Source organism: Anoplopoma fimbria, chromosome 3 (assembly GCF_027596085.1).
Source record: "Anoplopoma fimbria isolate UVic2021 breed Golden Eagle Sablefish chromosome 3, Afim_UVic_2022, whole genome shotgun sequence".
In the NCBI taxonomy this organism is placed as follows: domain Eukaryota; kingdom Metazoa; phylum Chordata; class Actinopteri; order Perciformes; family Anoplopomatidae; genus Anoplopoma; species Anoplopoma fimbria.
The window spans coordinates 17,612,274-17,635,567 of record NC_072451.1 but is presented as its reverse complement, the minus strand read 5'-3'; the positions used below and the strand labels follow the sequence as shown (position 1 = coordinate 17,635,567).

The 23,294-nt window shown below is 39.6% G+C and overlaps 4 protein-coding genes across 4 annotated transcripts; 1 reads left to right on the top strand and 3 right to left on the bottom strand.

The window, feature by feature from the left end:
- Positions 1-1,203: 1,203 nt before the first annotated feature.
- On the bottom strand, positions 1,204-2,787 carry LOC129089315 (protein piccolo-like). Its single transcript, XM_054596725.1, has 4 exons — positions 2,455-2,787; positions 2,152-2,307; positions 1,928-2,046; positions 1,204-1,740 (listed from the first exon to the last, which is right to left on the bottom strand). The coding sequence occupies exons 1-4, from the start codon at positions 2,741-2,743 to the stop codon at positions 1,204-1,206; spliced, it is 1,101 nt and encodes a 366-aa protein (XP_054452700.1). The 5' UTR covers positions 2,744-2,787.
- Positions 2,788-4,410: 1,623 nt separating this feature from the next.
- Positions 4,411-8,034, top strand: LOC129089314 (glutamate-rich protein 6-like). Its single transcript, XM_054596724.1, is given in 12 exon segments — positions 4,411-4,429; positions 4,579-4,634; positions 4,770-4,806; positions 4,809-4,897; positions 4,997-5,089; positions 5,182-5,393; positions 5,511-5,572; positions 5,733-5,911; positions 6,878-6,960; positions 7,099-7,257; positions 7,434-7,659; positions 7,771-8,034. Coding segments are annotated over 12 exon segments (1,479 nt in total).
- A 603-nt stretch (positions 8,035-8,637) lies between these two features.
- LOC129116014 (thioredoxin reductase-like selenoprotein T1a) lies at positions 8,638-13,878 on the bottom strand. Its single transcript, XM_054627150.1, is given in 7 exon segments — positions 8,638-9,167; positions 9,278-9,444; positions 9,556-9,643; positions 10,686-10,812; positions 12,862-12,972; positions 13,731-13,828; positions 13,831-13,878. Coding segments are annotated over 6 exon segments (582 nt in total). The 5' UTR covers positions 13,864-13,878; the 3' UTR covers positions 8,638-9,167; positions 9,278-9,319.
- Positions 13,879-15,399: 1,521 nt separating this feature from the next.
- kif2c (kinesin family member 2C) lies at positions 15,400-22,241 on the bottom strand. Its single transcript, XM_054626974.1, has 23 exons — positions 22,155-22,241; positions 21,875-21,953; positions 21,674-21,768; positions 21,125-21,226; positions 20,904-20,952; positions 20,779-20,814; positions 20,041-20,184; positions 19,751-19,873; positions 19,325-19,422; positions 19,087-19,182; positions 18,940-18,994; positions 18,628-18,790; positions 18,175-18,265; positions 18,007-18,070; positions 17,648-17,739; positions 17,397-17,539; positions 17,068-17,281; positions 16,678-16,788; positions 16,443-16,510; positions 16,221-16,299; positions 16,060-16,140; positions 15,859-15,952; positions 15,400-15,626 (listed from the first exon to the last, which is right to left on the bottom strand). Exons 2-23 carry the CDS (start codon positions 21,933-21,935, stop codon positions 15,565-15,567), a joined length of 2,121 nt encoding a protein of 706 aa, XP_054482949.1. The 5' UTR covers positions 21,936-21,953; positions 22,155-22,241; the 3' UTR covers positions 15,400-15,564.
- Between the last annotated feature and the right edge of the window lie 1,053 nt (positions 22,242-23,294).

The window sequence follows — 23,294 nt, the reverse complement described above, 5'->3', positions numbered from 1 at the left end:
GAGACTGGCAAGATGTCAACACAGATCACTTTCACAACATTTAAAAAAAATAAATGAAGGTGTACATTTGTAGGAAACCATTTCAGCAAAACTTTCAGCCTCTAATCAAAAAGCTAAGTTTTGTCAAAAGTAAAGCCCTTCATCAATGGACTGGTCAGTTTATCCCACAAACCTAATGAAACTCCTTAAAAGCAATGCAACTATAAAACAGTGGATATGCAGAGTACAAATTAACTTGACAGGGTAACTTTGTTATTGAAATAATTTATTAGAACAGTTTGAGCAGGCTAGGCGGGATGGTCCTTCCTAAAGTGAAAAGGATCCTGGAAAGGTGGATATCATCATGGATGCTTATGTGGACACTGCTGTGGCTTCGGTTTAGTTGTTGTCGTTTCTGGTTTTGGGAGTGGATGGGGAGCCATAAATGGGTGATGGTGATGCATATGTGGATGCTGATGATGGTGATGGTGATCCATATGTGGATGCTGATGATGGTGATCCATATGTGGACACTGCTGTGGCTTCGGTTTAGGGAGTGGATATGAAACCATAAATGGATACTTATCCATATGTAGAAACTGCTGTGGCTCCGGTTTAGTTGGTGTTGTCGTTTCTGGTTTTGGGAGTGGATGGAGAGCCATAAATGGGTGCTGGTGATGGTGATCCATATGTGGATTGTGATGATGGTGATCCATATGTGGATGCTGATGATGGTGATGGTGATCCATATGTGGAAACTGCTGTGGCTCCGGTTTAGTTGGTGTTGTCGTTTCTGGTTTTGGGAGTGGATGGGGAGCCATAAATGGATGCTGATGATAGTGATCCATAAATGGATGCTGATGATAGTGATCCATATGTGGAAACTGCTGTGGCTCCGGTTTAGTTGGTGTTGTCGTTTCTGGTTTTGGGAGTGGATAGAGAGCCATAAATGGATGCTGATGATAGTGATCCATATGTGGAAACTGCTGTGGCTCCGGTTTAGTTGGTGTTGTCGTTTCTGGTTTTGGGAGTGGATGGGGAGCCATAAATGGATGCTGATGATAGTGATCCATAAATGGATGCTGATGATAGTGATCCATATGTGGAAACTGCTGTGGCTCCGGTTTAGTTGGTGTTGTCGTTTCTGGTTTTGGGAGTGGATGGGGAGCCATAAATGGATGCTGATGATAGTGATCCATATATGGAAACTGCTGTGGCTCCGGTTTAGTTGGTGTTGTCGTTTCTGGTTTTGGGAGTGGATGGGGAGCCATAAATGGATGCTGATGATAGTGATCCAGTTGGTGTTGTCGTTTCTGGTTTTGGGAATGGGGATGGATGCTGATGATAGTGATCCATATGTGGAAACTGCTGTGGCTCCGGTTTAGTTGGTGTTGTCGTTTCTGGTTTTGGGAGTGGATGGGGAGCCATAAATGGATGCTGATGATAGTGATCCATATATGGGAACTTCTGTGGCTCCAGTTTAGTTGGTGTTGTCGTTTCTGGTTTTGGGAGTGGATGGGGAGCCATAAATGGATGCTGATGATAGTGATCCGGTACTGTTGGGTATTTGGGAAACTGCATGTAGTGTGAAAAGTAACGTGAATTATCTGGGTTCTTATGCCCCTCGGGCATGTGGGGGATTGATGGCAGGTACCAGGGTTTCTGAGGTTGTTGGTTTTGTGGGGCAGGTGCTGCAGGCTTTGGACAAGACAGTGAGACTGGTATTCCCTGCCAACGCATTGGGAGCACATAACTTCCACCCTGGGGGAAGAAAACAAAAATCAGACACCAAGGTATGACAAACCAGATAAGGTTACATGTCGCTACACACACACACGATATATTTCAATTTAAGGACCAGAAAAAAAAAAAAATGAAAGGATAAGCCACTGATTTTAACTTCCTGCACCATTCTGACATTGCAACATTTAGTATCAAACAGCATTACCTCTTGAACTATGTTGCAGCCATTATAGGGGACCGACATGATAAGCCAAAGAGAGTTCCTGTTTATGCCGTAGCCACATGTGGAAGGGACTTGGGACAGAGGCATCGGAGGTGCATTTCCTATGGGGAACAAAATCTCCATGTGACTTTGCAATCATCGGTGAAAATATCTACATTGTTCACAGTTTGAATAGATCTTATAGCGAATTCATCTTATCAGTTTACCTTGTTCCACTGCAAACTGCGAGTCTCCTGGTCCCACCACTCTGAACTTTAACTGGTCCCCACCACACTGCAGGGTGGGCGACATGTGCTTCCATGCTGCCTCTTTTGAACTGGCCTCTTTTGAACTGGCATCTTGCGCTTGTCCTTTCGACCAGCCTGAAAGAGATAGTGTTTTTTTAAGTTGTGAAACTGTAAATTGAGCACTTTAAAACGTTTTTTTTTTTTTTTTTTTTTTAGTCCAGTCAACAAATATAAGTTGAACCGAACCACACTTTCATTACAGCAAGCGGTTCAAATGTTTACCTGCATAGTCCGCTTGATAAGCAGCTTCATCCTCCACAGAAGCGTTCGAGGACGTCTTCTTGGTTCCGTCGACGACCGACCCTTTCTCAAAGCCTCTCCCGAAGACAATTTCCCCGTCTTGGACATCAATTGTTTTGGCTGCATCAGCTTCTTTTTGCCATCCTCGTGTTTTCGTTTTTCTTAGTCGATAACAGTCTATCGTTTGCGCCAAATAACACGTCAGAACAGCTGCAGCCAAGTAAAAAGCAGCGCTTTTCTTTTTCCCTTTACGCATCATTCTGTTGTGCATGACTCCTGGAAATACTAACAGTTGCCAATTTCTGCTTTGCCTCAGCTATTTGTTCTGTGATATTCTCTACAGGAACCAATCAAACTCTGCGAAATTGATTGCGCTCTAATCACCTGCCATTGATTCCACCTGGGAAACGTAATTGCCACAGGTCTCGTGACAGGAAGGTGGGAGGGATGACCTGGTTATTGTGATATTTCAATATCAACCAGCCTATAACCAACTGAGGAGTAAAAGGAGCACAACCACTCTGCCATCTTTTGGATAAATTGTGTTAAAGCATGTCACTGGATGAAGAGGGATTTTAAACACTGAGTGAAAAAGCACATTACTTTATGAGACCTTAAAAACATGTTTTTAAATGAAAGCCTAACAAACTGTCTACATAGACTTTGCTTACCATTAATATTAACATAAGGATTACTTGTAAAGCTTCAAAGTTCATTTTGACCTATAAGATAGTGTGACATGACTACGAAATGAATTGTTTCGTAAACCAAGAATTGACATTTAAGCCAACAAGTACTCAGTAAAAAATATGGGAATTTGAACATGTATAGGTCCGTGTTAACTGGGCGAACTCCATCTGCAGAGGAAGCTCTAGAACATGTATTAAATGGACCTTGAGGTGAGATTGTTTTTATTAAAATAATGTAATTTTGATATATTCAAATGTAAATCCATGTTCCGTCTAACAAGATTGGAAGTTGCATCCTTACGTCTTCTCTGCAAACACATGATGGAGTAAACAGTCAACACTTTGACAGTATTATATAGTATATTGTAATTGTGTTTTATAATATTCGTGGGTATTAAAACCAATCAGCCAGCTGCCAAAATTAGGTATTCAAGTATTGAAGGATTGAAGGATTCAAGGATTCAAGGATTCAAGGATCATCTATTGTCATTATGCAACACAGGATGCACAACGGAATGTAGTTGTAGCCCGTTAGCAACACAACAAACACATGTAAACAAAACAAAACAAAAAACGTAGTACATTCCTGTAGTGCATTTTTTTTTATTTGCATCATAAAGAATTCAAACAGCAGCCACAAAAACAATTTTCTGGGTGGAGAATATGGCCAACATCTTCACATTAAAAATTCAACTTGAGGAAAACATTGTCCATCAACTTTGACTGTGTTGGAGCACCAAGCATTATGCCGTAAACACATTGATCAGTCAGGTCTCTGTGGAGATTTGGGCTCAACAGTAACTTGAATGCTAGTATGTTTACACATTGCTATTTCATCTCCAAGGTAACTGACAACACTACCAAGTGTAAAACCTTGAGGTGAGTGCATAACCTTGTGTGTACTTATTTTATTGCTTTTGTTTTTATGTTATATAAGACACTCAAATTGAGATCTAAAGCCATTATTTTGAAACTCTCAAGTAGACACATTTAATAGGTTTATTGTTATATTTTTTTAATTTACATCAGGAGGAATGTACACAGCAGCAACAAAAACAAGAGTGTATAATAGAGCTATAATGTGGTTTAGAGTTTTTGAGTTTTTTTTAATCTATTTACTGTATATAAATTATCTTATGTCTCAGGAGGAGGGAAACCTGAACAAAAACAGTGAATGCTGATATTCTTCTCCTGGGACAAATACGCTGAACTCAATGACTACACCCAGTCAGAAGGACAGACAAGAAAGATGAGGTCCAGCTCTTCATGTGAGTCGGCTTCAAGCACAATAAAAATGGAATTATTAGGTAATAACTGCAAAGGAAAATCTTTAAGTTCCTATCCTTATCAGGCCAGTGTTTTATTCGCTTAGTAGGATGATCTAACAATGTAACAATAACTTTTGTTTTGCGATTAGATGCTGCGGCTACATTAAAACATGATCTCAGTGAGCCACCGTCTGTCCTGGACCACGTAAGACAGATCAAGTGGTGGACAATACACAAATCTATTTTCCTTTTTGGCTCAGGTCTTTTTTGTATAAATACATATCTCATGTTCTTAGTCTTTGAATAATTATTAACTTTGTTTGTGTTTTTCTCTGGTAAGAGGATAACAGAGGGCTGTCCACAGTCTGTCATTGACCCCCCACCTATTGTATCAGAGCAGCAGGAGTTCTGAGGTACAACCGGGAGTCTGAGAACTACAGGACAAACTTAACAACCATTCTTCCAGTGGTAAGAATATCAAATTTCTACTTGCTGTTTTAAATTCTCATCTACAGCAACACGCCTTCAGGTTACTGATAAGTGACACTTTAATACTATGTGGTCCAGTCCCAGCCAATGACGGAATACCAAGTGAAATGTGAGTACTGCGGAGAAAAGGCCCAACCTTCCCTGAATGTAACATGGGCACAAGGGCCTGAGGTGAGGAAGAAAGGGCATATACTAAAACAAATTACCCCAAAACACCTGACGCACCGCTGACCTTCTTGCATCCTACTTTGTGTTTATCTTAGACAGTGCCACTCTTCTGCTGTGCCCAGTGGAAGCAGCTGTGTAAGATGCTGGTGAAGCAGAGATGTGTGGTTGAGGGGAGGTGTGACCCGAGGACTGGTACTCCAACATCACAGAGAGACAAGTCAGCAGGAGAGATGGACGAGCTTCTCTTCAAAGGCAAGGAGATGGAGGATCACAGCAAGTTCATCATGGAGTTACCGATGGGACTTGGGTACAAATTTTCTTCCTGAAATGTCTTTTATCCTACTCACAGAAACAAAAATATAGTAAAATGGTTATCTTGAAAAATAATAAAGTCAAGAGCAATGTAATCTGTATTCTTTATTAGAGAACAATCAGAATTGAGAGTCTACGAGGATCACTTAATCCAACTCCCTATTGCAGAACCCTGTGAGTAACGGCTCATTTAGCAACCTTCACATTGACAGCTTTAAATCTGTTCTGTCATGATAAACAAACACAAAGTGGCACACCGTTTGCAAAAAGGTAACTTTGTGACTTGAAATAGCTTTGTGGGGACTGATACAGTTTTTGTTGTGCTATTGTTTAGCAGCCCCATCATCAAAGGTCCTCAGCTTTCGGCTTTCTTGTGCCCCATTAAAAGGATGCTGGACAGTGTATCATTGTAGCACAACTGAGAAGCCCTTAAAAATAAGAGAGGAAGAGGAGCAGGTGTTGGTCCCTTTTTGTGACCACAAGCCACTTCATTTCGGCATATGTCATCATCAGGTACCCACAAATCCCTGTCATGTCTTCGTTTTATTAAAGTCAGTACTAACAATACCTAACCTTAAAGGGCCAGTGTGTAGGATTAAGTAGCATCTAGCCATGTGGTTGCAGGTTGCAACTAACTGATTACCCCTCTGTTCAACCCTCCGTTTCTAAGACTGAAGTCACGTGAGCTGCTGAGTGCTAAGCCTTGGTAATGCTGTTAATTTTTCAGGAACTTTTACTTGCATTCTTCAGGAACAACGAGATTAAGAAGGCTGCTTGTGTTGCCGTGGTTGTGCACTCTGCGGTTCACATTACGTCAGTTTCACAGGTGTGCTGGAGAACATATGGTGGCCTTCAGGTAACATAAAATCGCAAAAGGCTCTCTATAGAGCCTGTGTTGGATTTGTCTAATCTGGGTTTCTGCAGAAACATGGCGGTGCAACATAGCGGACTCCATGAAGAGGACCCGCTCCCTATGTAGTTATGAAGGTATCATTATACACTAATGAAAACACAAAGTTCTATTCCATTTCTGCCAATGGATCCCCCTTCATCCTACACACTCGCCCTTTAATTGAAATTTTCACAAATAGTCATAATTTCTTTGACTAGAAGTCTACAAATGTATATTCATCTATGCACCCATATACACTGCCCCCAGGTGGCCAAACTGTGTCTGATCAATGCATAAAACCCTACAATAGCTGCTTGTAACAAATGTCAACTTTGTGTTATTGTAAATAGGCTCAATATTTATGACTATAAACATAAATGGTTGTCAAAGCGTAACCCAAGTAATTTACTACTGTGCCTCCATAAGGTAGATGAGAGACAGGTTTTAAAGCAGAAACCAACATATCTTCCTGATTTTCAGACCTTAGTATAGATCAGGCATCCTACATTTCCCATGTGCAGTAGCTTCTTTTGTTAGTCTCACTGCGCACGCTGAATGCCCAAATGTTTGATCTTATATGTTCACAGGCTGGGGCAGATTTTCTACAGAAGTATTATTCCAATGGCATGACATTTCTTACTGTGTTCCCTGATGGCTCTGCTCAGGTCTTGTATCCACTCACAGTGTTATGTTTGTAGATTTGTATTATGTTATTATCTTTTTAGAGACAAGGAGAGTGTTGGACTGTATGTGCAATGCAACATGTACTCTACAATGGGTGTTCGCATCCTTATTGTCACGGTAACAGCTATCCCTCAGGTCTCTTGGCTCTCATGGTCGTGGTCACAGAAGAAAATGGAAGAGTCTGCATAGTGTATGATGACAGCTCTGCCTCCTATCAACCAATTAGAGCCGTGTTCCAGTCTGATGGCAAGGCGACATGTTATCACAGCAATAGAAACATATGGTACAAAGAAAAGTGTTTATATATATAATTTCTTTATTTAAATTGTTAAGAATTTGTATTCATTTGGGAATAAAGTATTTATTTAATTTTTAGGTAAATATAAATTAGGCATCTAATGTATGGGATGAGAATAACCTATAATATGTGATGATTGCATGTGTGTGTTTACATTGCAGGCTGACCTTAAACAGTTCAGGCGGTCAGTGTTTGGATGAGGCGTGTAACAGGGTTCGGCGGTGGAGCTGGAGCAGCGTGGGCGTCACTCCCACTCCCCTGTACCCCGTCTTCCTGTCCCTCAACAAAACTGTTGGGGTCCGAATCCTCGGGAAGGACAGAGTGTTTGTCTCCTTCATGGCAAGAGGTCAACAGGCAAAGTTCAGTGTGGGTACCTGCTGCTCTCAGGTGAAGCATTGTTTTCATTTTCTAACCAACTTTTTTGTCTACATGTTCATCTTGCAGTTTATAGCATTTCCAGCTCTGCGTCAGTAACCTTTGTTTTTTTTTTCTCTCCAGGATGAATGTAAAACAGTTGGGGTTGCTTCAGGAACATCGGTATTAAAGGAGGACCTGTTTGTGCAGGCAGCCAGGATTAGGATCCGCCTGGTCATTCAGCACCTCCACCAGTACCTGATGACGCCATCACATCACCGGCTGCCGAAGACAAAACAAGCTGCTCACCTCAATGAAGTCGCCAAAAGGCTTCTGGAAGTCAGTGCTGATGTGATGAGTGAGAGTGAAATAACTTTTATCCATATGGGCCTTCACAGTTGTCTTTGATGTACCAATAATGAAGCAATACAAATAACTAGACGTAAAAGCCAAATATCTCAAAAGGGAATCTGGGTTATTTATAAGGAATTGTCTCAAAGATGATCTTTTTGTCTTTTGTGCAAACTGGATTATATTTCCAACAAATAAAAGCTATATTGTCATAATTTATCATCTATTTTTTTCTGGTTACTTCAAAACTCAATGAAAGTACGAGACCTTATTGTCAGGAATATCCAAAATTCAACAGTTGTGCATGGCACTGGGACGTCACTTTGTTTAAATTGAACATTGTACTCACACTTAATCCATTTTGTGTCTTCTAATCAAATCAGTGTAGATCCTCTCGTCTTCCTAATAACATTAGGTTGAGCAGATGGCCTACTTGAGTCAGTGCACATATTTTAGCCATCTGTAATATCTCCAAGCCATTCAGCTTCCCTACTTTTCCTGACTCAAACCTTGATGGCAGTCACATTGTCCACCATCTCTTCTCCTCTCCATCTCTTGAAGGTAAAAGGTTTTCCCCCTGGTTAAACTCTCTTAGGATATCATTTGTAACACTCGATTGCACTGCATTAGTCAGTAAACCTCAACACCAAAGCCTCAGGGTTAAATAGTTACAATATGTTTTATTAATCTTCTCGGCTTCCTTCAATTAATGTAAATATAAAAACAATTATTCAGAAATCATATCAAGACACAATTCCCCAATGTTATTTTCACAACAACGATGACAGATTGGAAGTGTTGCATTTTCTATATGGCTAAGCTACTTTTAGAACAATAAACTTAAAATTCTACATGTGGCTCAGTGGTACAAGTTAGACATTTTTTTTAATTCACAGAGATCAATTAATTGCAACAAGTTAAAGACTATAAGTATCAATTTGAAATCTCTCTTTATGGAACCATTGATGACCTGGATGAAATCTACAGTAGTATGAATAGTACAAGAAAATGACAAAAAGAATGGCCGGCACTGTTGCCATGGATCCCACTCTGGCGTCAGGGGCGGGACGTCTCCAAGGGGCATGGTGAAGATTGATGGGGGCATCCAGTCTGTGCTAGCAGTCTTCCTGCCTTCAGCGCAGACCTTCATAAACATCACTTCACAGCCCAGTGAGAAACCCACCTCCAACCTTGATGGGAAGAGAAAATCAAATAAATAAATAAATAAATTAAAAAAACAATGAGGATTAGCAAAAGACTGGTTATAAACAAGCAGTGCTATGTACACTGCTGTACTTACATGGAGGGGCTTTTAGCTCCAGCCAGGATATGACGAGTAGGGTTAGGAGAGGTGGTGTGTTCCTGTGTTCATGTGAACATTCATCTTCATCTCGTTGTCCAGAATTTGCACAAGCTGCTGCATGGAGGGCAGGTGACCTGACTCTAGTTTTGACCACACTGGCACATCTATGAAAAAAACCAAAAACAATACTCACTTCACTGTAATTTACTGCTTTTCGCCACACAAGCATTATTATAATGTTAGAGAATCAATCTGCAGCCAACTCATAAACTCACCATTTAATGTGATCTCAAAAGCTCCTGTAGACATTAACTGGTTTTCAATCATATTGCTGAGGAAAAACACCATCATGCAGGCATAGATCTGAAACAAGCAGAAGAAGAAAACTTGAATTAAAAAAAAGCTCTGCAGTCTGCATAACATACATTATCCCCCTTACTTTTACTGGCTGTTATGTTTTTCTTACACGCTCCCTCGATAGATCAAGAGGGCAAGGCACTAATAAGATACAGTTTAAGTATTGCAACAGTAAAAGGACATGTTCCTATAGGAGGAGCGTGTTGCTCTATTGACAGGTAAATATGAAGCTGCTTTAGTACACTGGAGTGATGGGCAACAACTCCAACTCCACATGAGGTTTAGTCCTAGTTAATAAGCCCTTTGCATTTTAGGTAAAAACTCAACTCTGGTACTTCAATTCAAGAGTCACTTGCAAAAAACTAAATGTTTATTTTCAGAATTAGCCAAAACAAACACCTATCAGTTTGTTGGCATTGCAAAGTCGCTATGTTTTTTTTTATTTTTATACAAGGCACATCTCAGCACAGTTAAGCAGAGCCCAACTGATACACGGTGGAAACTGATTATAGTCTTTCTGGGTCAAATGTATCACTATAAGGAGATCTTTTTTCATTTTCTTTAATTCTAATGCATTTAACTATCTAATTGACATATGTATATTTATTACATCTTTACAAAGTAATGAAACTGCTTATTCAAAACGCAAGAAGTGCAAGATTCTAATATTTGCATATATCTGATGCTGGCAGTCATTCTTCCTCTGAGCCTTTGGCATGTCTGTAACCCTGGGGATAACAGATCCAGGCAAAACAATACTTAACGACACAGCCTGAAGAGCCTGAACGAGCTAACAAAATCCCATGGGTTTAAGTTGTACTTGGTAGTGTGAATGTACACAACTAAAATAAACAGTCAAAGTTAACCCCATTTTCTTCATTATTGTATTCACTCAATGCTTGTGTGTGATATCTGTGGGCTTAACTTGTGAAAAAACAAATGCTCAGCTGCATCACACTGACTCCACCCTCGTAAACATGAAAATTACAGTGCCAGCTCTCCCATATGATCTGACCTTAATGACTCCTATAGTTCCAGTGAACCTTACCTTATTTCCCTGACCCCATTCCCAAATGCCTGGGGCTTGCATACCAATGAGGGCGAATGGGTCCCTGCCGATAATAATCAGCCCAATCACCAGCAGTTTGAACACAGACAGGAAGGAAGCAAAATGTCTAAGGAAATAAAAACAAGATACAATTAATATTGTTAGACAAGATTAAGCACAGAGACATACATCGAGACCGACACTAAATAAATCTGAGACAAGGGTAACCATATTAGTTCAACATTGACAAATGAGAGAAGAGAAGAGAAGAGAAGAGTGGCCTCCATTTATACAAATTAAGCTCCACTGTGTAAAATAAACACAAGAAAATGGAGTCAACCATGTAGCACTGGCTTCCTCCCATACAAATGATTATTATCAATTTCAACAGTGATTAAGATTCCGCAAGGGAAATGTATCTTAAAATATTAAACTAGGATACGGCCTTAATACCATCACCCATCAACCCGCAACACAGAGCCTGCATCCTGTTAAATCCGGTTTTAATTCCTTTAAACTAAAATTTGCGTAACTGGTTGAACTACAACCCGTCAGTGGAGGCAGGCTTAGTATTCCAGTGACTAAACCAGCCTGGAGAGTCTGAAACCCAGGGTTTGATACTGTGTTCTTTCTTTAATGGAGCTAATCTCTGGTGTATTCATTAAGAGTTCAACTGATGAGGACCTCAGGGTCTCAGTGAGGCTGTGCCTTTAACCATTACACCTGGGACAAGTGCACAAACCAGTCTCACATTGGACTCGGGCACTGATCCAAATACAGCCATCAATGCTTCACTACTTTATGAATGCTGATTTCAGAGTGAAAATTTTGTATGTATGCGGAACAGAATTAGTTCTTGGACAATTATAAAATAAGGGAAGAAATACATTGCAGAAATGATGAATATATGAAAATATGAATATTAGTCCTAGGGCTCCAACTATTTATGATAATCATTACCAAATAACTTGCTGACTTTTTCCACAAATAATCATTGGTCTATAAAATGTCAGAAAATAGTGAAGTGATACATTGGTGGGATCATGCAACAGTTTGTTTGAACTAAAAGCATTGCTGACAAAGCTTTCATGTAGTCCACAAATGAATTATGTTGTTAATATACACTCCATTTCCAGTTTATTAGGTACACCCAGCTAAAACTAATGCAGTCTAATACAACAGTCCGGCAATAAATTGGTTTTTAGCTGATTCCACTGTATAGTCATTTTTGGAGGTTGCAGTTTAGGCTATAGAGCTGTACTGGATTATACTGAGAGGTCAGAGGTGTTTCCGATATTGAGCCTAACAACACTAATAAAAATAGGGTGGACAGTGAAAATAAAACAGTTTCAATAAAAACTGAACATCATAACCTTCACGGCGGTAGGATTTACTGCAGGACTGTTGATTTAGACTGCATTAGTTTTAGCTACTTGTACTTAATAAACTGGCCACTGAATGTATGTTAGTCAGACACTCCCCCCACATTAACTCAAATTAAAATCTGAAAAACATTCAGTAGCGCTTAAGAAGACAACTGAAATGTACATTTTAGGCCTCTATAGTGTGAAGGCCTACAGTTCCTTAAAATACCCATTTACATGGACCCTTTTTCCCCCCAAAGTAAGTAACACAAATGTATCCTACAGTTAAATAGGGGCGGCTGTGGCACATGAGGTAGAGCGCTTGTCCCGTAACCACAAGGTTGGTGGTTCAAGCCCCTCTACCGGCAACATGCCGAGGTGTCCTTGAGTGAGACACCTAACCCCAAGTTGCTCCCCGGGCGCTTCATTGCAGCCCACTGCTCCTCCGGGATGGGTTAAATGCAGAGAAATAATTTCCCCATTGTGGGACTAATAATAAAAGGATTGATTAAAATAGTTAAATAGAAAATGACACTTTATGTTGAGGAACATATTCTACGTTGGTCCAAATAAATAGCATTGATTAGAGACCAATAATCATAATAATAATCCACACTAAATAGAATTATGCATTTGACCTAAAATTATGACTCGTAAAGGGCCAGTAGCTCCACAGACCCCCACATGGTCAGATAAACCTGACTTCATGAGAATTACCTCAGTCCAATCACAGCTAATCCCAGGCAGCTTTCAGGCTGCTTTAATAAAGCTGGATATAATCCACTTGTAGCAAGGCGGACCATCTCTCTTACCTATAGAGGGGCACGGGAAGGTAATTCTCCCCCTCAATGCGGATGTCTGGGTAACGCTGGTACAAGGCCTGCGTGTACTCCTCAAACACCCGTTTGTACCCTCAGGAAATGCTGCAAGAAGACAAACACACTGTTAGAGAGAAAACACACACACACAACACACACACACACACACACACACACACACACACACACACACACACACACACACACACACACACACAGAGAGACAAAAGGCAGCCACAACAACACCGTGACAAAAGGGTAGATAATGAATTTAGCCTTGAGATGAGGAACATGTGATTCCCGCTTTTATCTGTCAGATTGTTAACTTTAGTGGTAAAGCAAGTTAGCAGCATGCAAGCCCACTTTAAAAGGAATACGTTATGACTTCACTACATGACGTTACTTTAGTCACACCAGCGTCTTTAGACCACGTGATCTGGGTATTTGCATAACGTTACACGTTAACGACGATGACAAGCCTTGTTAATGTTTGAAGCGTCAGCTCGCTAGGTTAGCTTTGACGGAACTTTGCACTTTAACGGAATATGAAATACCCCCCCACGGTCCGTTATGAAACACACGTTACACATTCTACGGTAACGCGCGTGCCTGACAGCGGGGGCGGGGCCAAGCCTTCGAACAAATGCTCACGAGAGGTGGCAAAAACCAGGAGCTTCCGCAACATTTACTCTACCTGTGTGTTTAAACAGTGTGCGGGTCATTTCGCAACAATCAATGAAAAGCTCCCATGTCCTAGAATATGTCGAGATAAAGCACCCTGCTGTTAGTGAGCCAGCTCTCGGCCTACTAGTTTAGCTGGTTAGCTCGCAATGACTCGCCAGAATTTGGCCTCATTTGCTTACCAGATCTGAAACTTGAGAAGGGGTCCCGTAGCAAATTGCATCTTCATCTTCTTCACGCCGCTGCTGTCACCAGACGTGGCGCAGCACAGCGAGAAAACCCCAAGACGAGGAGCGAAAAGCGTAACCACTTCATGGCCAACCGATCCTGGGTTTGTTTCCTCACCAGTCAGATGGAGAGGCAGCTTAATCTGTTCAGTGACTGCTTGGTCCCTCCTGTTCCTCCTCTATAATCTAATGTGGACCCCCTCCTGTAGCGCCACCTACTGCTCTGGATGCTCAACTGCACAAAAGTGTGGACTGAATATTATTGTCGTTATAAGTTTAAGGCATTTCCTCTCCCTTTTGTTTTTAATTATCATGTTGTAACAGCTTGCAGCTTGTTTTGTGTGATAGGGGTGGGTTGGAAGTGAAAACCAAACTGAGTTAAATGAATGAAACATAAACAGAGCTTAGTTTACCATGAAGTTATTTTCTCTTCAACAGACTTGAGCGAGTTATTATAAATCCATAAAAAATATTGAGACACATCCAAAATTTAGTTTTTTAGTACTGTAGGAAAAAAAAAAAGCAATATAACCTACTAGTGGTCAAAAACATTTGGTTGTTTAAAATATGAGCATAATGCTTTCCTGAGTGTCTTCTTTCCATAACCTATGAAATACCCTTACAAATGACAAATACACATTTTAGCATTAGCTCAATCAAACAAAAGTTAATCTCTGGAGGACAACATCACGGCTTACTCCATATAACAAATTTAGTCTCAAATGCATTCTGTATCTGAAATGTATTTACTTATGTTTATATCAACTTGGATGAGTTTAGGAATTATTTAGTTAACCTGTTGGTTAACTGAACAGCTAGTTGACAGCTGTGTCCCCCTACTTCCACCTGTAGAGCAGGCATGGGATCATCTTGCATTTTCAGTTGTGGCATATCATATGTGCCAATCCATAAACTGGATGGACGATTTTAGTGTGAACATATTCCACAATAATAATATAATGTATCTGAATTTTTCATTTCTGTGCATATACTCAGACCAAACTCTGAATTTAAATATCTGTTCAATTAATGCCACTGAAAGGAGCCATTTGTGCTTTTAGAAATGGTGGAATGAATACTCAGATCTTAAACTTAACTAAAAGTAGCAATGCGAGTGTAGAAATACTCTTAGAAGTAGACATCATGAGTGCAAATTTGTACTTGAATAACAGGTGAAAAAGGTATTGGCATCAAAATATACTTAAAGTTAAAGTATTCATTAGGCAGAGTTTATATTTTGTTGGATTCTAATTAATAATGCATTATGTGTAACCACATCTATGTTATAACCACAATTTATTTCTTGATTGTATTTTGTATTATCAATCATAACATGCAAAGTACTGAACAAAAATTAACATGTAAATGTAGTGAAGTAAAAAGAACACTTTTTGCATCTGAAATATAGTGAGGTAGAAGTATAAGTAGGTGAAACAGGAAACAAATAATTAATAAAGTTGAGAACAGGTACCTCAAAATTGTACTGAAGTTTAGTACTTGAGTAAATGTACTTTATTACATTTCACCAATAGATATCAGAAAAATAAATCCAACTGAATGTCTGCTGCTGCTTCAATTAGCATCAAACTGGTCAGTGTTCAAATAACCCAGTATCTGCTGCATGCAACAAAATACATACGTGGCACCTCAAAAGACTTGAAACATTATCAATGATATAGTGTCATTATACATTTTATTTATATAAAACATTCATGAACATTAAAATCTAGTTGCTTCAAAACAAACGTTTTCAATAAACACACTTTGTAAGTGGGTGGGTGGGATCTTCTCAGTAGCCTTGCCTTGTCGTTCTCTCTTGGTCCACAGCGGTCTGCAAAGCCAGTACCCTGTCTGCCGATGACATATAAGACAGAACAAATAAATGGTAAAGCATTTATCCACCAAGATTTCGGTCCTTTATGTTATGCAGCTTTGTCCTAGCACATGGTGGTAGTCGATCTAGTCAGCACAAGGGAACTTCTGTGCTTCCCCCTAGTCAGCATGCAGTAATCACACGTTTTCTGTATTAACTATTTGAAGAAGCAGTTGAAAAAAGTTCAATCAAGTTGTGGTTTGTACAAACCCAATAAATTCTTTGCATGATCCACCAGGTCGGGAAGTCCTGCCTCAACATTGTAAGACGTTTGCCCCATTTCTTTGAAGAGTTCATTGGCCCTCTGAGGAACAACAGAGATACAAATGTAAGGATGTACAGAGCCGATAAAAACAGCCATTATCACGTGTCTTGTATGCTGTAATGATGAGCCAAATTATTAAACTGTACCTGGAACTGTACATAAACCTTCTCCTCCAGCTCAGCTATTTGGGATATGGCATCAAATACACTGGTGTCCTCAACAGATTCCTACAACACATTTAAGCAAATTTTGCTTACCACATAATAAACATTAATTATGATTTTGGACTGATCTTGTGCAAGCTGACCTCCTCTGTGGAGCTATTCACAGGCTCTTGTGCCTTAGCTGGTCCACTAGCCTTGGTGTTGGCCTTCAGTCCCTTCACTCTGCCAAAGGTTGGGAAAAAAAGTTTAAACTTTTGTCTTAGTAGGCATGATATTCTTTTCATTGTAAACAGTTAGTATTTCCATTACAAAAAGGGAAACCAACTAATTGGAATGAAATTATACTTCATAAGCCAAGTATGTACCTGTCAGCATAACGTAGTGTGTTCATCGTGTATTCACATGATGCCATGCCTGGAGACACCATAGCAATCTATGGAATAAGAGCAGGAAAAATATGTGTACATACATTCTGTACTTAAGACACACACATACAAACATATAAACACCACGTTTTATTTTATGTGCATCTGCATCATCCACTTAAATTTAATTAGACCTCATTACACCATATGCCAAACAGCGTAAGTTTAAACGCACCATGCAGGTCCTGGACTTCTGTCCCATGAAGGAGTCCCTGAGGACTTTGGTCAAAGTGCACAGTCGGAAAGGAATGTGATCGCTGTTCATCCCCAGTGAACGGATACACTCCTACAGGACACAAGAGTGGACACATGGGCATGTTAGATGAGATTTTCAATATATTTTTAGGTACTGTGCATGCATATTTAATATCTGGACAGAGTTCTGTGAATGTCAAGCGTTTGCAGTATTGTATTTTTCTTTTTAACGGGCTCACTTGCATGTGCCAGGTTACTTTATAGGCAACATATCTGAGCTGTAAGAGGAAAAAATGGTCTCTTCCCACTTGTTATCCACAGCCACCTATTTATCTGGTGTGTGCACACCTCCACAGCTCCCTTAGCATACCTTGAGAGCCAGCAGGCTGCGGTTGATCTCAGCAGTCTCCACTAAAGTGCTGCGGTCATTGCTTCTGACGTCAGTGCCGCGCTCATTGCCAGCCAAATCAACCAGTGAAAATTTGCCATGCAGCGTTGTGGCACGGTCGTTGCGCCGCAGAACAATCTGAAGAATGGCATGAGAGCGGGATGAGTTGGCGTTGGCAGAGGTCTGGCCTGATGTTCTAGAGAGACCGTAGGACAGAAGGAAACGGAAAGCAGCCAAGTTAATGTAATATATATATATTTTTTTTCGAGCTGAGGAATGGCAAAAAAGTGTGTTAACTATTTAATGAATACCTGCACGCACTGCCCAGCTGGATAATGTTGATGACCTCCTCTGCTGTGGACACATACACCTCTTCCAGGCCCACAACCTGAACCTGCTGTCGGTCATCCTCCAGAACTCGGAGCTTGGCCTTCTTATTCAGCAGGTCATACACCTAAATCAAAATAAGTATATTTCACTTTCATGATGACATGAATATGCATATTTTTTTTCCTCCAGATATCATCAAAATGTGTTCATCTCGGTAGGAGGTTTTTCTTACTTTTCCATTGTAAATCTCAAAGAAGCTGACATAAGCAGAGAGATCCAGGTTGGCATACTTCCTGTGGTTCAGATAGGTGAAAACATCCTGGGCTAGAAGGGAAAGACTCAAATATTAGTCAAAGTAAAGTTTAAATGAAAGTGTCCAATTGGGACAATCCTGAATGTACTGTAGTTTAAAGAATGAAGCAATTGAGATGCAATAGGACTCAATCATATCCTGAGTTAATTGTAATAAATACAAATTATGCAGATAAAAACACATTTCCTGTTAAATATCTTATCATGAAAACCCAGAGTAAGTCATTCCTTCCAGGTGATGTGCATGTACAGCCATTGGGTGGACTGTTTTGGTCCTACCTGCCAAGGCATAGATTCCTTTAGCGCTGTTCTGCTGTCTTCCTGTGAAATCCCCTCCCATTGTCTAGGATTAAAAAGTGCCATGAACAAAATAAATTAAATTATATTCTATAAACAGAAAATACTGCTTCAAGACAAGTCAACATCAGACAGAAAGCAGAGGCTTACATGAGTCTTCCCACTCCCAGTCTGGCCATAGGCGAAACATGTTGCCATACCACCATCGAAAATGGACTGCACCAAAGGTTTTGCTGTGAACCTAAAGAAAAAAAATAGCATGTGCATAAATGATACTCGTTAAAAGAAAAATAATGGCATGATTGCAAAGTGCACCTTTAGTTTTCTAACATTTTTACTCCCCATCAACATTACTGAAGAAATACTATAGTAGTAAACACTACTATTTACACTTTCAGCAAGTTATTTGCAGTTTCTGGGAAATGAAAAAACAAAAGTGGAGACAGATGACGAATCCCCTTAAATCGTACCCCCCTGGAAGAAATCCTCAAAGAAAAACTGACCAGTGAAGATCTGTAAAAAACACTCCCATCTTATCTAATTAATTAATCTGCAATAAGATCCACCTTGTTGCTAAATAAAAAGGTCACATGAGGTCATTACTTGTAGACCAGGTCGTTGGTGGAGGACTCATTAAAGGAGTAGTCAAAGTGGAAGACTTGGTTGTCCAAGTACTTGGTGAGGTCCACCTTCTGTTTTGGCTCATGGACCAGAAGAACACCTTTTCCAGGTATGGACACCACATCGATCTCCTTTTTAGCAATCTCTGGAATACATAAGAATGTCAAAGTCAGCATTGAAATGAACATTTTTTAAAAAGCTTGTGATGGCAAGTATTTTTGTGCAGTGTCATTAATAAGTATTTATATTTAGATGATAATGAATACAGGATGTCAGAAACCGCTCTCAATATACCTTGTTTGTTAAGAGGCCGCTTGCGAACACACACACAAATCCTGTGAGGTTCAATCTGTGAAAACACAACATGTGCTTTAAGTATGGCCATAATGGAACGCCAGCTCTCAGCTATGTAAGGCACCATGTTCTTGAGTCCAAACTTACATGGTCAGTAGTTGACAAGGGGGTTACTTCCAAGGTCTCTCTGAAGTCTTGGATCATGTCATAGAACTTCTGGTTTGGCCGAGAAGCCTCTCCAAACTAAAATAAAATAAAATAAAATAAAAAAAGGGTAAATGGAAACAACATGTGAGAAGGTACTTCTGGTGTGAAAAAAAGTTCCTAACAAGTCAGACTTTTCCATTAAAATAAAATAAAAATAAAATATATATATGTATCTCACCTTTCCTCTCTTGACCTGCATGTCGGTGTGCTTTACAACACAAGACAATCTTTTGCTGCCTTTGTTTAGCTCTTGGAGAGCCACAGATTTCCTTCTGCCTGAAGTGCATAGAGATGATAACGCCTAAAGATCTCACATCTTATTGTCATCATTGCAATATGAAACAAATCTTATCACAGAACGAGTACATGCTTCTGATCATGCACCACCTGTTCTCATAGAACATGGAGTTGATACAGTCTATGTTTGCCTAATCCCCAAACCGTTTTGTCTCAAACAAAAACAAACAGGAGCCCTTTCCAGGAGATTAGGGAGGATACACTTGTGACATTAATGTGTAGAGATTTCTCTTTTTGTGTATGGGATTAGTTTTAAATTATTCGGGGGGATACATTATATCATTATGATGTGAAATGTGTTACTGACCTTTGGCTGCAGATGGAGGAGGCATTTTCTCAGGTTCATTGTTTTCCTTTATTGCCTCACGGGCAAAAGCCAGGGATTGTGCTGGTTTTGCCTCATTCTTTTTACGTTGCTGATTAGGAAGTGCTAGATAAGGCAAAAATGTTTTGATAATTACTGAACAAAGAAATTATTAAAATATGTATTTGTAGATGGAAAGTACCTGAAAAATCTACTCTAGCACATGCAACATGTTTAAGATTAAATATTGTACTAGGATTGCTTGAATTTCATTTCAGAAGATCACTACCAACCAGAGCTTGTGGGGACAGATGAAGAGGGGAGATCAGGGCAGACCGTCTCCACGTTTGCCTGAGAAGACTCAGGGGTCGGGACTGGTGCTAGAACAGGAGCCGGGGCCTTGAACATACATGTCTGCCTGGTCTGAGTCCGAGTGACTGAAAGTAAGACAAATTCAACTTAAACGGCTGTAGTACGAGTGTCAGTGACTTAAAGTAGTATTGCTAGAGTGCTTTCTGGGGTTAAATGTTACCCAAACCATGAGACACTGGAGGGATAAACTGTACATGGCTGTAGTCTGCCAAATCAAAAGTGACCACAGAACAAATTTCCCATTCAAAAGGTAAAACAAGATCCGACAGAAACCCAGAGTGAGAGAAGTGAGTCATGAGAGATTAACACAGGTGCAAAAAACCATAAACTAAATAATTAAATATTCAATTATATTTCCATATGAAAATATTGCTGACTGAAGATGAATAGTGTTATTTTAAGTCAACAAATTGAGAGTGCTGCATGCCCAGAATCACACAATACCCAAAGTTGTTTATTTGCATCCCTGTGTTGCTAATCATTAAAGAAAGTTGATTATTCTTTATGAGCTGATATTGGCCAGGCCCGAGCAGAGTTCACCTCACCAAGGATTGTGGATGATTTTTTTGCATTTACACCCTAAATCTCATTAACAAAAGGAGTGATTAGAAAATAGAGCTAATTTTCTTAAGTGAGAGGAACGTGCATGCTATGCCGACCTGTATCCTCAGCTTTGATGACTGCTTGAACAGAAGCTTTTGGAAGGAAACAAGCTGTTAGGAGCCAAACTACAGGACATGGCGAGCTTAAAAAACAAAACAAATAGTACAATACGTTTACATACAGGGGGCCGGGGCAGGAATCCTGGATGAGCGCAGTCGACCCTCATACTTCTACAGAAGAGACAAGACCATTAAAGCTCAAATATGATTATTTGATACATTTGACAACTGTGAGGTTAAACTTTAGGAAGTGTAAATGTTCCAGTTCTTAGAAATATGGTCCAACCTGTTGCCATTGACAGCAAGCAGCTCTAGGTCTTAGGAAAAGTAAGCCAATGCTTACCTTGTCTGGAGCAGAAGGGGATAGGTCTGTAGTGTGGTTGGTGACAGCATTGATATGGTCCAAAAGCTCTGGATTGAGTGTACATAACTCATTCACTTCAAACTAAATCACAAGCAAAACACATCTTAACTTAGATTAAATGTTAACATGCTTAAAAACAGTAACAGAAACAGCGGTTTCACAGAGTGCGTCTCCTGAATAAAACAGTTGTATCCTCACTGCTCAGCATTATTATAGACTATATACTATATTATAGCGTATGATGATTTACTTTAATGGTCTTGACTGTGTAGTTGCTTCACCTATTAGTATTCAAGTTTGCTGACTATTGTTCTAAAATTCTGTTAACTGTCATTAACTATTATATATATATATATGACTTATCCCAGCTATTGAAAGTCATGTGAAAACAATGAATGATGTTATTGTGTTTTTATATAGATTTACTTTTTCTCAGCACCCCCAAATGATTGACTTCCAGTGATTTTTTTTTCTCCATATTATCATAATCAATGTGTTGTCTGTGTTTGCGGACCTAACGTTACTGACCTCCTTTCCTCTGCAGATGTTTCTTTCATTCCATTCAACCATAACCGTGGACCTGACAGCATCCACCGACTTCACCGTTGCCAGATGCACTCGACCTGGTTTAAGGGAATCACATAAGCAAACTCACCAGTCATCGTCCAGTTTTATTAAACGACATGCTGCGGTATGAATGGGAGAGCAAAGTTGTAAAAGAAAACTCACCATCGCTGCGACTGATTTTTACAGAGAGTCCCATAAGTAGTCTGGACAGGCTGGCCTCCATTTTATCTCCTTATGTGAGCTGTGACGGAGAAACAAAAGCTCAGGTAACGTTTGAGTCAACGCTGACGTTATCGACACGATCTAGCGAGTATGTCCGGCTCGCTATAAAACTATATTCTGTTCTCGTCGATACATTTCATAATACATAACCGAACCGTTATGACACTATTGTTCTTTATGTGTTTGCTTAAATATTTTATTACTTCAAAAACACACTTACCTCCTTGAGCTATTCAACGACGCCAAAGTTTGAAATTGGTAGCATTTCCGGGTACTGAAGGATCTGATTGGTCCCGTACGTTGGTTGGTCATCGTTGATATCCTGCACGGCCTTCTTCTTCTTGGGCTTTTTTTGAAATTTAAAATCCAAATAGTTGTTATACTGCCACTGCCTGGATCAGTAAGGGATAGCTTCTGTAACTAAAATGAAATGGAAATTGAAGATCCTTGTGATTGTAACCTTAATTGCAATTTGCGAACAAGGCATACACTTTGATATAACTAGTCCATCAGGTCCATGAGGAATTAATCTTGCAAAAGCTAATCATTTTATCATGTTAAACTTTTGCACCACAAGGGTAAACTTCAGAAAGAAACATATTATTTTACTTTACTACACTAATTTGACATCTCTGTCACCATTTTGTAGAAAGAGTTTTAACAAATGCAAAAAGATTTGATCAATTTATAATAATTTATAGGCTACTAGCCACCATATGGAGTCATTTGACATTAAACTACATGTCACAGCTGTAATATTTGATTACCACTACAATATTCTCATACTTAAGATCCAGGAGTAACAGTAATGTGATACCAAGGACAGAATATAATAATATGTTTACATGTTAGTAGAGCTCATGCTAATTTAAATATGCTTTGAATAAAATAATTTTCAGAAAATAATGCCTAATTGCTTAATGTCTCTGTCTGAATTTGTGATTTATAAAACATGGCAATTTTCACATCAGGCCAATATTACATTTGCAACTAAAACAGCAATGTAAGAACCACATTACAAACTAATTTTCACCAGTAGTACATTTAGTTAAAAATGGCACTGTTCATGATGGGTTGTGTATCACCAAAGCCTAAGCGTGCCCCCTCCACAACATGCATTGCGCCTCAGCCAAACGTGTGAAGACCAGTGCCCTGAAACTTTGTCAAATCAAATATTTCTAGTATTGAGTTTGTCTTGCATCACAATGACTTTTTCTCATTTATCACATCACTAGCAAACATAATTTCTCATATTTTGTACTATCATTACTGCTCTGCTGTCTCCATTTAAGGTTCTGTCTCTAAATATTTAGCAGTTGGCATTTGTAAAAGAAGGAAGCACACACAATGTAGTAGCCTC